Source organism: Parus major, chromosome 2, assembly GCF_001522545.3.
Source record: "Parus major isolate Abel chromosome 2, Parus_major1.1, whole genome shotgun sequence".
Lineage (NCBI taxonomy): Eukaryota > Metazoa > Chordata > Aves > Passeriformes > Paridae > Parus > Parus major.
Window position 1 is genome coordinate 18,823,629 of NC_031769.1, and position 17,624 is coordinate 18,841,252.

General features: G+C 37.4%; 1 protein-coding gene across 2 annotated transcripts in view; it reads right to left on the bottom strand.

Annotated features, from left to right (window-relative positions):
* PLXDC2 (plexin domain containing 2) overlaps positions 1-17,624 on the bottom strand; it is a 253,479-nt gene that overhangs the window by 136,345 nt on the left and 99,510 nt on the right. The window contains exons 1-2 of one of the 2 annotated variants that reach the window (XM_015619088.3): positions 16,959-17,022; positions 2,002-2,213 (exon numbers count right to left, since the gene is read on the bottom strand). In XM_015619088.3, coding sequence (XP_015474574.1) covers positions 2,002-2,213; positions 16,959-17,007 — 261 coding nt within the window. In that variant the 5' untranslated portion in view covers positions 17,008-17,022. Of the gene's footprint in view, positions 1-2,001; positions 2,214-16,958; positions 17,023-17,624 lie in introns of those variants that run through there. The other variant, XM_015619087.3, reaches the window with a different exon arrangement.

Sequence of the window (17,624 nt, forward strand, 5' to 3'; positions counted from 1 at the left end):
TATAAAGCTGGAGAGAAAGTAAACTCATCATTACAAAGAAGGACAGCAAACACTATCAAGTGCAAACATGTTCATCAATGTCAGTCTTCCTATTAAAGAAGTCTGCATTTGCATGGTAAGCCTACACATCACTTTAGAGAAACCAGTATCTGTAAAGGATATCTGTATAGGAGGTAATATCTGTAAAGGAGGGATGTCGTCATCCTGTAGCACCACTAAACGTACGTGGCAGGTAATGCTCATTCTCTGGATTTTCTTTAGCAAGCCCTGCAATGTACACAGAGCAAGGATTTAAAATAATCAATAAGCTCTCCAGTACTGCTGATAAGCTGCCAAGCTGCAGAAGACTGAAACATATGGATTCTTCCTCTGTGGATTTCTGTTGTATACTCTACCTCCTCTATAAGGCCAGACATCAAGGGTTTTTTTGTGAGATGCCTGTGTGTTGTAGCGGGGATTTTCAATGGAATCCGATAATGTGTAAAACCACAACTCCGTTATCTTATTGTGCTGAAAAGACCTTAGAAAAGAGGTTTGCAACAGAATACAAAACCTGAATTCAATAAACTCTTCAGGTTAAGACACTGTAAAACCATTAATCTGTCAGGAAAGATGTTCCTGGAAAAATACCATTCTATGTATATCCATTTGCAAGCATTCATTTCCACCCCCCCCAAGTCTTGCTACACATAAGTGTTAGAGGGGGACATCTGACCATTTTGCTTCATAAGAGCTTGGAACCTGACTGAATGGCAACACTGCATAGGGATCTATGGGTAAGACATGGAAAGATCAGCTACTAAAACTTCCCTGTACCTGAGACAGCTTGCATTTTACCTGCTAAAATAACTAGAAGCAAGATTGATGTCTGTTGTAGAAAAGAATTCCTACAAGTATGGGCAGATGGGGATTACACAAGGCAAAAAAGGAAGTTAAAAAATTCAACACGAAATTTAAAACTACAATTTACCAACCAGTGACTTTCAGGTTAGCACAAGAGGAAATGTAATTAGAGCTGTGCAAACTGGGAACCTTGAAAACAACAAACACAAAACACACCTCTTTGAAAGCACTATTTTTTTGCTCATGCAGTAGGGAGTCCATTGCCTCTACACATGGGTTTGATATTGCATTGTTATTTTTTTTATTGTGGAAGTAACAACCCAAATTCTGAAAGCTGTTTTTTTTTTTTTCTCAGAGTGAGCTTCTTGGAACTGAAAAAAACCTGAAAAAAACTCTGTTGTTTTGGAAGCAGATTATAATGACTGAAGACATTAAGTGGAATTTATTCCAAGCTGTATTTTATTGAAAAACAGGATGTAGATTTTATTAATAACAAAACCCCAAACTCAAAAAAACACTGCCACAACAAGAAGAAAATAACCAAAGAAAACAGGACAGAGAGCTATCTGGCAGCTAAACAAGAAATTAGAGGTTGAATGACACTATAAAACAGAGGGAGAATGTCCCAAGACTTCACACAGGTGGACCCAATTTGTCTTATTCTTCGGAAAACTAAAAATCAAATAGTATGCAATTTTTTTCAATGACCAATATGAGTTTTCTTCCAATTTCTCATTTCCCTAGGGCTTTTTTCCCCTTTCTGCCTGGATATCACACTCCAGAAAGATCAGGCAAAGCTTCACAAATTGAGGTGTTTACAGCAACTTCAAAAAATAATTCAATTTTATTCTATTTTAATACTACCTTTTCCAGTTTTCCAGCAAGAATGGCTAAAATGTGGGAGTTCCCTTAAGTGTTTTCCAGCAAAAACCCAAATGTCCTCAAGAGAGTATCTTCAAAAGTCATAAAGGACAGGCTCCAGCCTCAGGTCAAAAGAAAACTCCAGCTTCCATGTGCTGATAGGTTCACAAATACAAAGACCAAAGGTACTCTTCCCAGTAAGTGTTTGAATATACTGAAGGAAATGTCCTAGCTTTTCACTTACCCACAATCAAAGACAATAAATTGAATTAAAAAGTAGATGAAATTAATACATACCTCAATCTGTGTAGTGTTGTCATGCCCCTCCTCAAGCAGCAGGTCTGTGAAACCCCCTGGCTCCAAGGAATCCTGCCCCATGCTGGCTCTGTTGGTGTCGACTGATTTGAGGGACTCTGAGTGCCGTCTCCACCTGTGGCTGCTTACATATGAATCCACCTCCACATTTTCCTCCACTCGAGGGAAGCTCTGAACAACTTCATAAAACACTCCTGTTTGACAGAAAAGAAAGGCAAAACAAGGCAATGGAGTAAGTGAATAGAACACTGGTTTGCTAATCATAATTGAAAATAAGAATTTTTATAAGGGTTTTGTACCATTAGCCACTTGTACCATTGATGAAGTTTTTATGGCAATGTGTTTAAAAGAACTATACTTTTACAAAATTCAGGAATTTGGACTAAGTTTTGTAGACTCCTCTAAACACCCTAACTATTTTATTTTTCTGCTTGTTTTCTGTCTGTGAATAGCTTTTCCTGTAACTTTAAATCATGGTTACCCATTGTATCCAAATTATTACCCATTGTTACCAAATTGTAACTTTAATTCATGTTTACCCATAGCTGACACTATTCAAAATAGAGTAAGTCCAACAAAAAATATTTTAATCACCTAGGAAAACAAATGTAGGAAGGACAGAGAAACTCTTGTACACAAGTACATTTTCCTACTAATTTTATGTCAAAAGAGCTTGGAAGCCATGGTGAAAGACAAATAAACATTATGAAAGATGTGAAATTCTCATAAACAGCTGTTCCAGTGCATAAATAAAGCTGTCCTGCTGAATAAATGATAAACATGAACAATGTGTGAAGTCTGCAGACACCCACTATATCTTCTACAAGTGGTGAGCAGTTGGGTGGTGGGTTTAACATATTACTTTTGGACATTTTCATGCTCATTTGTAACTTTTTCATACTAGTAAAACTATCAGCAAAACAAATCTATAAAACTATCAGACAAAACCATTAATTCTTCATGAAGTTTTATTCATTAATTCATTAAGTTCTTATTTTACCCAACCCAAAACCCTATCCAAGTATTTTTCTGCTAATTTATTTTTGTTAGCACCATCAAGAGAGAACGAAGTAAGTTTGCATATTTTGCATTAAAAATCATTTATGCTTTTCATACTGTCTTTGTGTCTAAAAGGAGAAGTAGAGGGATGCTCTGTGCTTTTGATGTGCCAGGAAGAAGGTGATTTGGTTCAAGAAAGCAGACCTCTCAAAAGAAGTGGCAAAATAAAGGAAAATGCTGAAAGGATAGACTGGTAAAAAATAACGTGCATAAATACTTCCATTGTTTTTTTTAAACAGTGTTCTGAAAAAAGATGGCACTACTTCCAAGGTCCTTAACAAGCATCACACATGTTGTACAGAAGAGATAGGAAAAATAGAACATTTTCAAAGGTTTAAATAAGTGAGATTTTCCTGCATCACAGCAGGAACAGGTATAGGAGCTATGGGTATAGAATCTGTCAGACATTGTTCTTGGCAGATCAGAAGGTGTTACAATACAGAAACAATATCTAATACACTTTAGGCTCTAAGTGGTTCCATTTTTCTATTAAATTCTCCCAAATCTATTAAACTTATTTCCTAAGTTATTTGATCAGTCTCAACCAAGCTGAAATTATGTGAAACGGAAGTTCTTTGTCAGCTAGAAAAACCAGAATTTAATTGACATGCAAAACAATCAATCTCAGGCTATATCTTTCCTCAGACACCAAGAAATCAGACTTCTTTTCTTTTAATAGGTGGCTTTTTGAAGCCTGTTTCCTTGCATTTCTTAAAAACCTTAGAACTTTGTCTTCAACAAATTGCTACTGTGCTCCGTGTTTTATCAGCCAGCCAGCAGCGCCATGCAGAGGGACAGCGCAGCGAGTGAATTAACTTACGAGTTCATTCCTTATCAAAATCTATACAAAGGAGCCCCCCCAATTCAGCTTGTGGGCACTTTGCTGTGCTGTTTTGGGGACCAGGAGCTGTCAGATGAGGCAAACTGCTCAGGTCCCTGGGCAGAACCCGGGGCTGCTCCAGGGTTTGCCCTCCTGCTGCCACCGAGGTGGTGGCGCTGGGACACCTCGGCATCCTATTGGGAAGCATCACACACCTACAGCCACAGCTCTTCATGTACATGTCTGCATGATCCCTTTCCCTTCCCTTGAAACACCTTTCCTGCCTGGTCTCGGGTCTCAAAGCCCACACTCAGAGAGAGGCAAAAAAAGCATTTCACCCCCATTTTGCAGTCCCACTCCAGCCTACTCTCTTCATGGCTGTCATACATGCCTGACGGGTTGAGGCAATCACCCAAATTAGCAAATAGAACATGTGAAAGTTAGGGGAGGGCTTTAAGTCCCTTTCACCTCAAGTTGAGACCCATTTGTAAAGAAAGGCAATTACACCTTGTTCTTCCACATCCTTAACAGAAATGAATGTAGTTTCTATCTTTTAAGTTGTTCCTAACAAAAATTGATTTCTAAAATGATAATAATATAATGGTGGTATGAAGGAAAAGAAGTGTGTTGGGATATTTCCACTGGCTTGGAAAGTCTACACAATTTTCTCCAAATTTTCTTTACAGAATAACTGCATCACGGTTTCTGCAAAAGTTGGCTCAGACCATTCTCCATTACAGAGATTTTTTATGTTATTAGTGAACAATTTTTACCCCTTTCAAATTTTTAATTATGTGATCTTTCTCTTTGAGACATAGAAAGTGTTCTAAAAAAGACTTTTCCTGCCATTACACTGATAAACATTTTTTTTACAGGTACAAGATATACTGACATAAGGAAGCTTTAGAATCATCTAACTGTATTCAGCATGCTTGATATCCTTCTAAATTGAATTGCAGGAATTAAATGCAGGAAGTGATAACTATTCAGTTTAAAACTAATATTTGGAGGATTTTCACTGTGAAATCTGTAAAACACTGTATCAATAGTTAAGTGTCCTGGACACTTAACGTGTCCAGGACACGTGAGGATATTGAGCTACAACATGAGATAAAATCTGGATGTGATTTCTAGGAATAAAGAAAGAAGCATACTGCGTGATTTCTCCTGCATTAAACCTTTTCCTTAAACTACAGGGGGATAGAGGGAGAGGGGCGATGATCTTGGCTGGACCAGCTCTGCTCCAGAATGTTCTTTTTGTTTATCCCAACAGATCTCTAATGTTGAGAATATAATAAACGTTCTTGAAATGAGCTGAAGAGGATGTTTGATTTTAATGTGAATAAAACTAATATAAATGTTCAGATAATGGATAGATAAATTATTTTTAAGTTCTAAAAGGAGGCATCCCATAAGAAAAAGCATTCAGAGACCTAAAATTCCAACACTTTACAAGTTAGAACTGTTTGATGTTTCTGGTTTAAATCTCTGTGTAGTTTAAAAAAATCACATAAAAGACATTTCAGAGGAAATGTACTGAAGTATTATAGTCTTATTTTTTAGATCTTGGAGCTCTTGCTTTAATTAACACTGAAGGAGAACATGTCATTCAAATCAGTTGAAAAGAAGCCAAATGCTGTAATGTCTGATTTATAATAAAAACACAATATTGGCAAGGACAGATGAGTAGCAACTTGTTCGACTTGTATGAACAGAGATATGAAACTACAGTAAGCCTTTAAATCTGTGAGAGAGGGAGCTACTGTTTTCAACTGATATTTTCATGTGCAAACCATCAGAGCTTTATATATAGTACTATCACTGGCATGCCACTATCTCTGTGGGAAGGTCTGTATGGCTAATCCTGTGCTGCAGTATTTTGAAGCAGTAAAAATAGAGTAAGGTTTTTCTAATGAATATGTAATGAAGATGGTGTTTCAGCCTGACCCTTCAGCTCTTACTCCTGAAGATTTCCTAAAATTAGTGATAAAAATCATTATGTCTGCAGCTCCTTTCCTCCCTGGGTTATACTAAAATTTAAGATTTCAGCTCCGTGTTGAATAAAGTTAGAGAGGCAGTGAGGTGAGGATAAGGGAAACAAATCTATAGAAAGCTTTCACTGATCAGAGATTATTTGATGACTGTTGGGAAGATCAAAAACTCCTGCCACAGTTGGCTGGTTCAGCCCTTCATAGCTGATGTGACTGTTCAGAATTTCCATCAAAGGCTTTAAAAGAATAGGAGCATGATTCACACAAACTGGAAACACTTGCACAGAATATTTAGAGAAGACACTGAGGAATGGGAATGGATGAAAATTACAGGCAGAATCACTTTCACTCATATCTAAAACAGGTGTTTCAAATTTCCCCCTGTACAGGTTGACATGCTCATGAAAAAGAAAGCTTTTGGCATCTATTGCTTAAATCACCATGTACCCAGGTAACAGCTTTTTTACCACTTGAGCTTTCATTTTAACAAGTACTAAAGAAATTTTAAAATGCGTTAAACTAGGAAGACACACATCTGAAACCTCTGTCTCGTACATCAGGTGGTTTCTGATTTTTGAGGTGGCTCTGCTAGTCTGAGGTTTTGGGCAGGAAGATGTGTGTCCCGTACTCCGAAATACAGAGAACTGCTTAACACTTCTTCCATTAACATAAATCAATGCTGCTTGTCCACTTCAATATTGCGAATTACACAAGTGGTTCTAACAGATGAGAAATGCTGGGCTATGCAAGAGAGATTTGCTGAATGGGAAGAAGACACCTAAATGTGGTGGGGACATGGGTTCTCTGCTTTGCCATGTCTGCCCTCAAAGGAAAAGGGAGAAATTCTAAGCAAATAGGCCCAAAATAAAACAGCTGAACTTGACAAGTAAGACAGCTCTGATTTTGCAAGGATGTCTGGTCTACATAAATCTTTATTTATAAGGAAGAAACAACAAAAAAGAAACTTTATATTTTTATGGGTGGCAATGTAACCAAAGGAGAAAGAAACCTTCTTTGAGCAAAAGAAATGGTAAGTACATAAATCTTCTTCCATTCATTCAACTAGTTTTGGGTTTTCCCCCTTTTTCCATGAGGTCAGACAAAGATTTGTGTAGTGTTTCAGCACATCAGAATTTCAGAATTGCATTTCTGAAACATGTTATTTACATTTCATGATTGCACACATTTAAGCCAACTCTGCAATTTGACTAATTTCATAAATGCATCATAATCAGCTAGATTTTTTTTGAAAGACTAGAAATACTCACACATTGAAAGTTTTATTCAGCAGATTGCTTGTGAGATACATGATCAACTTTCTAAATATGCCATAGCCTAAATGCCAGCAAAATCAAGTATCAAATACACAAATTTATTCATCAAGGGACACAAAATGCCATCATACTACTTTAGTTTAAGTAACTTTCTATAGCCTGCTATGAGTCTTTATTTCTATTATGACCCTTGCAGTAAGGATGGGAAACCAACAAATGTTGATGAAAGATATGAATACTAGTCCCATCAAGTTGCAGACTCTTTCCAAACATAAACATGCCCTTAAAGGATTCTCTAGGTACAGGGCTTACATATAAATGACGAATATCACAGCAGATATCAGCCATATGTGTCAAGAAAAGGAAAATTTTTAGTTTAAATTAACTCTGCCTATGAACAGCTCAACAAAATAGAGACTTTTTTCTTCATCTGTTCCTGCTTCATGGGCCTAGGACCAATTCCATCTTTCTGACCTTAATTTAGGAAAGATAGATAAGCTTGACTTTCAATATGTCCTTGATAATGATACAATAAATTTCTTAAGAAATTTAAAATAACATAATTTGTAAAAACTATCCCACAGTGATAATTAGCACATGATACTAATAATACTATACATAATACTAATAGCTGTGCCGTGTGTCATGATGTGTCATGATTTGGGTCAACCAACAAAAGACCAGATCCTCATGGCTTCTTTTTAACTCTTGTCTGAAATTGTTAACAGAATTGTAATAATGTGTGGGAAAAATGCTTAGCATGATCCTATTTTTCCCAACTAGGGATGAGAATTTATGAGGCCTGCAAAGGGAATCAGAGGTCAATGATGATAAAACTCTGAATGATGGAAGATGATGATCACTGTACTGCTCTTGACTTGTTTGCTGAGAACAAAAAAATAATGTCTGAAATAATAACAATATCTTGAGGTATGTTTTCCTTGCAATTATATAATAAGTACCAACTAATACTCATGTCCAATACACAATCAGTATCAATGATAATAGGTATTATGGCAGGGAAATAACATAATTGCTAATTTCCTTCCACAACCATTTTATCAACAAAATGAACTCAGACTTTCCCCTTGACAACTGCTTTCTATTCAATAACTATTTTTCACAACTACAAGTGGTCCCAAAGAGCATATTACCACACTTCTAGAACATATCTTTGTCACTACAACTGCTGCAGGCTGGGTTTTGCAGTGTTTTGGGGTGTTTTGTTTCTGGTTTTATTTTTTAAATTGTTTGTTTGTTTGTTTGTTCTAATTGCCTGATTGACTTTTGCTTTGTAATTATTTATATAATCATACAAGTAAATTAAAATGGTATAAGTAAAGTCAAGATCTGAGTCCACTGGTAACAATACTTTAAGAAATGTTACTTTGATTGGCCTACATCAACAGTGAGGAAATATTGTTAAATTCCAGCTTCACTTGTATTCTCCAGCTACATAAACACAATAATTTGCACGCAATATGAATTTACAAGCAATATGATTATGGCTTTATAATTTCTTAAAGATTTGTTCTGCTATTTTTTCTGTCAGTTCCACTTGGGGACCAAGGTCTAAATTTATTGCTAACTGGATACATACAGAACCAAAAAAATACAACTTATATCTCAAAGAAGATTCACAGTCTTGAAGATGTTGGATAATAAGAGGAGGGAGAGAATTTTTGGCCAGTACACAGTGATGTCAGTCATCACCAAAAACCTAGCCAGCATCAAGATTTGGAAGCTATTTTAGTAAAAAAAATATTTAAAAGGAAGAAAAAGAAAAGTGTTCTAATTTTATGAGGTTAACTTTTTTACACACATATTCTAGAAGGATTTAAGTTGCTTTCACAACTGAGGTTAGAACAAGAGTCTAGGGAAGGCTGATCGTAACAGAAGTGGAAGGCATAAAACATTTCACACCTATTAGGTGCTTACAAGTCTTATGCACATCTGCATCCCACGTTTGCAAACCTTTTTTGTATTATTTTCGGAATGATAAAAACACAATTATGATTAAGCTAACAATGTGGAGTGTAGTCCTTTATCTCAGCCCTCCACTTTCTGAGACAGGAAGACAAAATCACCTTGAAAACAAAGATAATGAAGTTGGAATTGATTCTGGTTTAGCCTTTCCTTACAAAATTAAAGAAAAAAAATAAAAAAAAAAAAAGAAAAGAAGCTCTAATAGACTTAGATGCCCAGCCGTGGCAAATTCAATTTGAGTACTATTCACCTAATCTTTGTACACCATACTAACATGTTCAATAACCACGTCTCCAGTAGCACTTGCAATAATTTTTAGTAATGCAGACACCCAGCTGTACATATATAAATATTTATCACAAACTGTTTCCAAAAGGAGCTATATCTGTCATGTTCTTATGTACTCACTGCACAACTCACACGATTAATAATTTCATTTTCTCATGGATTATCAACTACAGCATAGAAAAGGAAGTAGTTAACACATTTTAAATAATTTGATGTTTTCTGATTAACTTGTAGCAATAATGTCAAAATGTTAATTAATGGGTAGTTTATGTATTTTATGTCAAAACCTCCCTATAACACAAACCCTTGTATAACTACAGAATTATTTATTTAAAAAGGAGTAAAAAGTAAAGAACTCAACAAAAAAATGCCCTGCCAAGAGAAATGGAGATCTCTCTATAATATTCTATTTATATGCAAATTCTTGCTTTTCCAAACTTGGTTCAAAGGTTTTCTAGAGAATACTAATACCAGCTGTACCTTATTTAAACACATTGTAAAGAAGTTTATGTGTTTTTTTTTCCCTGATCAGTAACTGGATTACAGTACGATTGCTGGTATTGGACAGAAGCATTAGAGCTGTCTCCCATGTGTCCACCTCACTGTTCCAACTTGAAAGCATCTTTCTTTTTCCTGAAGGATCTAGCAAACTTAGGCACTAGAACAACCCAAGGACACAGGAGAAGAGCATACAAAAAGTGAACTAGGCATTCATAATTTGAGCTGCAGCATATGTCTGAAACTCATTTTGCATGACTTGTCGAGAAACAAGACAGTAAATAACTGGGATGTATGAACCTGTGCTGGCTTGGCTAATTATGCACTTCCCAGCAGATAGTGCCAAATGCAACTCTGGTAGAAGGGTTATCTTCAGTTTTAGCCTGAGGAAAAGCCAAAGGTTAAGGAAGCCCATTGCTCAAAAAGTGCATTAGCACAGACAGCACACCAGTGCCTCTGCACAGCAGCGTGCAGAGGAGAGCAGCGACTGCAGGGACACTGCTCTGGCCAAGACACCGCCAGTCAGTTCTGTCAGGCCTGTCACCCATTGGTGCTGGAGCAGCAGCAGAGGGTATTTGGCTTCCTGGGTAGCCCTGTCAGGCTGACTTTGAATCAGGCACAAAGATCAATGTCTGCACTCACCCCAAAGGTGGCCACGCAGCGCTGGGCTGCTCAAGCGAGGAGATACGGATGGAGAACAGGGCTGACACATCAACACAAAGGAGCTGTACACACAGGTTTGGGCAACATCACCTCAGGGGCACAGGGTAAAGTCTGAGCTACCTGGCATGGTGGAAACTAAAGAAGAAAGTTGGCACAATGGCATAATGACTCATCAGATACAACAAACACTGATGGCACAGAGATGAAGAATTTCCTCTCCTCCTTTGTCAGTGGTGCCCAACAGACTGAAACCACGCTTAGTAAGTTTGTCTGCAAACAAGGGCAAACTCCTAAGCCTCTTACTATCTCCCAACAGATTTTTTAATGAGTTTGTGGCAGTGTGCCACAATATAGCCTACATATAGTGACACTTCTAGAACTCAACACATCCTGGACACTCCAAAGAAAGGCAGATCATGCAATGTAACCCCTACATGACTTAAATATGGCACGTTTCTCTCTCTGCATCCTCAATCCCTCTTCCCCCATCACAGGAGTGGAAAGGAAGTGGTTTGCAGTATTAGATGATTCACAGAGCTCAGGATTCAGAAAACTGGAAGTGAAATTGCTGTTGCCCTGATACGTGTAGCAGAGAATGTAAAAGTGATCGGATATTATAAAGGCAGAAGAAAAAAGCTGCATGATTTTTCTTCCAATAGAGTGGCAAAAGAGAATTTTTTTGAAGATGGGAAAATTTAAATTTACAGCTGTTTACAGAGACATAACTTGGACTTTTCAGCTCAAGATCACAAATTGATTTCCACCAGAGCCATAAATTTAACCCCCTCCACTTGTATTATGGGTCAAACAAGGAAACTATATCTTCTTTCATTTTCTGCACACAAAGGTTTCCTGGACCAACAATGATTCAGGATTAAGACAGATTAATCCAGCTACAAGTAAATAGATTGATAATTTGTGGAATTAATGAATTCATTTAATAAACAGTAAAGGCTTAGTACCAGAACTCACTACACTGTGGTGTCAAGATGTTTTTCATTAAATTTCCTGCAGAAAATAAAAGAAGTAAATTGTCATGTTCAAACACAGAGTTGCTTCAAGGGTCAGGAGGAGTAAAGCTGGCCTCACTGAGCCTACATGGTAGCATTATATGTTTAGGTTAACAGTGATTGAAAAATACATTAAATGCTAGTACTTTATAATTTTTAAGATATTTTAATCTGATTTTCATGCCCTTATAGAAACATTGAATTATGCTTAAACAGTGGTTTATTATGTGTGATGCCTTTTTTTTTCTTGGTAGAGATGGGATGGTCAAGAAATGAAAATTATATTTCACTGAAAAGAAGACATTGAAGTTTACTTCAAGGTCTCTTCACCCTCAACTTGCAATTGCTGTTCAATTTAAATTTCTTTATATATTTATCCAGTTCCCTGATTTCTGGTCAAAATAATAGAACAAAACCTTAAAAAATAAGACTTATGGCCTTCTATTTTCACTCACATGCATGAAGTAAATGTTTTAAGGACTTCTGAAAACATGGTAGCGATTGTAAATAATAAGGGCTCCAATCTTTCCCAGTGCAGTACCACAGCCAGAGTCTGTAGGAGCAGTCACTAGAGAAGTCAGAACTCAATTTTTGAGGAAGCATAAGAGAAATGTAAGTAATTATAGTAACTATATATAGTGTAGAGATGGATTCTTTAAAAGAAACTAAATATATGCTGTAAAAGTGCAGGTTGCTTGTTTTTTTTAATATTTTTGCATAATAGCTCAATGAATGCCTCGCTTTTGCAATCTGTAAGATCCAGATAATGGCACTCACTTTCTCTATTAAACATGGTCAGTGTTACTGATGACAAGCACTAGATAACAGCTAGCTACTATTTTATTACTGAAAGGCCGTTGCTTATTTCTTCCAGTCTCTCTGTTGGGAAAGTATTTTCTGTCTTGTCTAATGAGGATTAAATTTGTCACTGAAATCACAAATGGGTTTAAATGCATTTTAGGGAAGGATTCTTTTGTTTGTTTGTTTTTTGTCTGTTGTTTTTGGGTTTTTTTCAGTAGAAATTCTCATTTTAGCTTCAACTAAAATCATCTAAAATCCTAGATCAGGAGATCTGCTCAAGAAAAATATCATGTTTCTAACACACTAATGGGAGGAAATTAGAGCAGAGATTGTTTTTAAGCTCTGGAACAAAATCTGCCTTGCTAGACTTGATGTGAGACCAAAAAAAAAACAAACCATAGATTAAGGAGGAATTGTTGGAGAAATGTGTTTAGAGTCAAAGAACAGCTGTATTAAACCCATCAGAAATCAGAGGCATAAAAATACAAATTAAGCCAATATGAGATATGAATGATAGAAAGACATTCTTTGTTTGGCAGAAAAGAAATAAACCCTTTGAAAACTGGCAGAGATACTGGAGAAACAGAAGATTAAATATTGCATCAATCTTGAAACTTGTCAAAGCAATGAAATTATCCAAAAAATGTTTAATTGGACTGCCTGATACATGGAGTATTGAATATTGCCTTTGTCTTCTCCCAAAAGGCGGATGAGCTAGCAGTGTGGATTGTGCAGCTCCAGGGAGAAAAGTGCAGGAAGGGTATGTTTGCACAGTTTTTAACTGATGAACAGGACTGGAAGGACTCAACTCCTATAGAGCCATTTTAAAATTTAAAGATAAAACCTGCTTTTCTATATATGTTACATTTGATACTGTTTACATGCACTCCCACCATACCAAAAGAAAATTAGGGAACTGCATTGCCAGAATCCACTTTCAACATACACAAGTTACATGGAACTGAGCCATCTGGATAGACATATTCTGGGAGAAGATTGGATAAATGTGCTCTTTATCTTCTGCATTAAACACCTTCCAATTCAACCAGAACATTTCTGGTAAAAAAAACATTATTAGCTTTACAGCATGCCTGCTGGGGTGGGTTTGTTAGCATGCTGTGGACATACATTTCATCTGTACTTTTTTTTCATTTTTAAAAGGAGGCAGAAATGGATACTGCCGTGTTGCAAAGCACATGGTGTTTTGGAAGCTGTGCAGGGATGAGCCAGCTTAAATGACATCAGTCTTCACTTTATGAAGGGACAGATTTGCAACTCTCTTCTGTGCCAGTGCTTTTCTAGGTGGAAGATAGGACATTATGTAATGTGCGAAGATCATTACACATTAATCATCACATAAAGAATATGTTATTTTTCTTTTCAGAGGGTAAAAAAAAAATAGACAAGACACATGGAATAACAGAGCTCAGTATATTCCTTAAAAATACCACAAATGTGCTTAAAGGCTTAGGAGGAGCTTATTTTCAAAATGAAGCTGAGCTTGTAGGAACTCAGACTTGGTAGACTCAGTGATTAGATGCATGCAAACACTGCCTAGTGCCTAGAGAGCTGAAGGAATGAGTCTATGAGGAAAAGACCTTCTTCACAAGATGGTTGGTTTTCTGCTTGTGTAATCACTCCAGCACAGAGCATTTATACTTCTATTCAGCCACTAACTCAAGCTTTTGCTCAGGTTCTTCATTATTACTGGCTAGAAGGCAGATTCAAAGGAGAAAGGGGAAAAATATCTTTAAGAGAGAAAACAGTGTTTTAAAAGTTCTTTAGATAAAATTATATTTCAGTGTTTAATTACTAAACAAAGACAAGAATATCCATGTACAGCATGAGTTAGGAAAATAAGTAAAAATTTGGCCTATTTTTTTAGACAGAGATTGATATTCCTGTAAAATATACTTGAAAAATCACCTTTGTTTCTTCTCATTCTACTCACCACTGATTTTATTCCTAAGAAGTCTCAACGTGTTAATTCTTTTCTCTTTCCAAAGGAAGAACAGTGTCAACAGTCAGCCATGCCCTGCCCTTGAAACTCAATGACATTAAAGTACTAGCCAGATGCACAAAAAGGCATCTTTTAGAGCAGTCTTATATTTCTTTGTCACAGCATCTTGTTGCCAAGGTTTTAACCCACTTACTGGCTGACAGCCCATCCAGAGCTGGAGCAGCCACAGTAAGGTTTGCAAACCAGCTCCTCACATCTTGCAGCAGGGAAGATTCAAACTCAACTAAACTCAGTGTTGTAAAAGATTTTCCTTATTCCTGGAATTTAATATATCCCTAGAAATCATACTTCAGTTTCTCAAGAATAATTTGGTCTTGTTTCCAATTAGGCCAATGTTAATTTAGGGCATCGCTCTGTACCATATATATTCACACTGTCAAAACACTTGCAACTCAAGCAAGTCCCAAGCTGGTGAACTTTAACGGGACTTTAACAGCCCCTAGAACTGCCCATCTTCTACAGGCCTGTCAGTTCCACTCCAATGAGGAGTTAATCTTAAATTAATCTGTCTTCTTGCTGAATGCTGACTGCCCTCCTCAACACATACATCTCATTTACTCAAGCAGAGAAACAGCTCAGTCACTAAAGATATATCATTCCATGTCTGAATTGTAGAGGGATAAATAACCAGTTCCTGTATATCCAGGTGTTTTGGCCAATCGACTGCTGAGCTTGCACAGCTGGCTGTCCTTTTGCAGTGTCCCACAGACCCATCACTTCCAAACCCACTTCCATTAACAGGCCTGGTTTACAGTATTTTCACTTCAGGAACCTGTAAGGGCGATGCTATCTAGTGCTAAAGGATGTGGTCAGGCTTAGACAGTAAGGACTGGCATCCCCACCTTACCAAAACGCTGGCTTGACCATCTTCCTTACCTGTCTGAGCTGATCACTTGATCCTGATTTCCAGTCTTGGAAAGTGCCCACTGTGACAGAACTGTCTCTTGAAATTCACAGTAAACTCTTCTTAAATCAGGGTTAGCTACAGTCCTCATAGATTTTATAAACTGTCTGTCCTGCCCTCAAATTTGTTTGAATTACTTTTGAATCTACTTTCCAGAAAAACCTCAAAATGAGGACATCTTGCTAGAAGATGGAAGACCTCCCCCAGAGTAAAGGTAACCTTGAACTCTCTGCCTCACGTCCCTAGAGAGTGAATAACCACCAGGATCTTATGAAAACACAAGACACCAGTACTTGTACTCAGAAGACAAGTTGAGAGTTTCTCTCATTGACAAAGACCAGCTGCCCTCTCAGAAGTGCACTGCACACGCTGGAACCCAAGGCAAGCGGGTCTCTTTTTGCAAACCTTAAGAGTTTAACTCAATTCAGTCAGTCCCTAGAAAGAAGCAGGATTTCAGACACACAATGGTCATTGTTTGTTTTTGTTTTAATTTTCAGGCCACTCCCAGATGCACAACTGAGTGTTTGGGATTGCAAACTAAGTGATAACAGTAAGCAACTCACACAAGACTTTAATTCCACTTATGAATTACAAAACTACAAATCTGCCATGAAAACACTGAGTTTGTAAGTGCTGAAGTCCTTCATCACTTTCATAACCTTAAACAAATTTGGGAGGAAAAATTTGTTAAACACTAACCAGTGTTGACAGCAAATGTCCACTTGCTTCAAAGACTAAAACCAGATTTTCAGCCTGTGTGTCACATGCTTGCCAATCATGTGGAAATTTCTCATAGTTTGGTACATTTGGGCACATTGTTTGGCTCTAAATGAGCCCACAAACCCCCTGACACTTCCATGAACCAGGGACTTTCAAAGATTTGTTATTTCACTGAATTTATTGCATAACTCACAGTGGGCATTTTTCCTCTTTTCTGTTAATGGTGAACCATAACCTCACAACTTCTTGTGCCCCAAATGAATCTCCATTTCTGCCTGGCTATACCAAAAGCAGCAGATTTTCCACACCGCATAATGTAGGCATCCCTTCACATGATTTAGCAAAGCTGTTTCTAAGCATCTGCCCAGTATAATCTGTTTGTAAAAAAGTGTGAAGCATATATCACTTTTTACCTACTCCTGGAGGAGAAAAGTAATAAAAGACAGCACATTCAGCCTCCTCCTCTCATATAAATGCAGTAAGAAGGAAAAAGCAACAGCTTACTTTATTACTACCATCAGTTTTGCTGAAGTAAGGAGACTGAAAGCTGTGGGAGAAAACTTTCTGCATCATTATACAGCCTCTCCACAGGAAGCACAGGCTCGTCAATATATTGTTTTTCACCTTCAGCTTTAAATATGAGTGATTTCACATATACCAACTCATAGAATTTCTTTTAGATCTGTAAGATACTCAGGGGGAACTTACTTCTTTTTTTTAAAATTTTTTTTATTATTTGTTTGTTTTTATTTTTTCCCCTACATGACCATATAAGCCCACTCTTCACGGTGTGTCTTCCTCCCTCCTCCCTGCAGGGTACAAAACCCCAGACTGACATTCCCTCTGATGTCCTCAGACTCCAAATCAAGTCTCTCCCCATGCAACCAAAGTTATTTTTCCCATACCTTGAATGACAGGTTTTAATAGAGCATTTACCATCCAGAGCCCAGGCATGTCTATCCCACCAGGAACAAGTCCAGACCGGGAATTCCTCCTTTTAAAGATTTACTCAGGTTTTACGCTGTCCCCAGTCCAGTTACTCAGCACCTTCCAGCCTTACTCTGGTCATCTCCTTTTCCACAGCTGCCTGCTCTCTCGAGATCAGCCTATGCTCTCCCAGGATGAGCACAGACCCCATGTTGCACCACTTCTGCTTAGCCCAGTTTCAGGGAGGAGAAGCAGAGCAAGGAGGAAAAGGTGATGAGACGATGAGACTGTCTCATAGCCTCAGCCAAAGAATTTGGCCCCACTTGCCTGCTACCTCTTCCCGATCTTATTGTCTGAAATCAGATGTTATCCTCTCCAGTGACCTGTCAGAGGAAGATAAAACAGCAGAGGGGAGAGTAATATTGCATGGAGCTCTGCAGTCAGAAAATCACTTCTCTGAAAAGCAATGTGACAAGCCTGAACTCTATTTTGCTATCATATATTTTCTCAGTATCACAGAAGGAATGTTATTTCTTGTTTAAAAATTTTAAAATGAAGACCTTTCTTATCTGAACTTAATATCAGGGATTTGTTACATTATAAATTCATAGAAACAATGCTGGGCTTACTTCCCACTGTTCAAG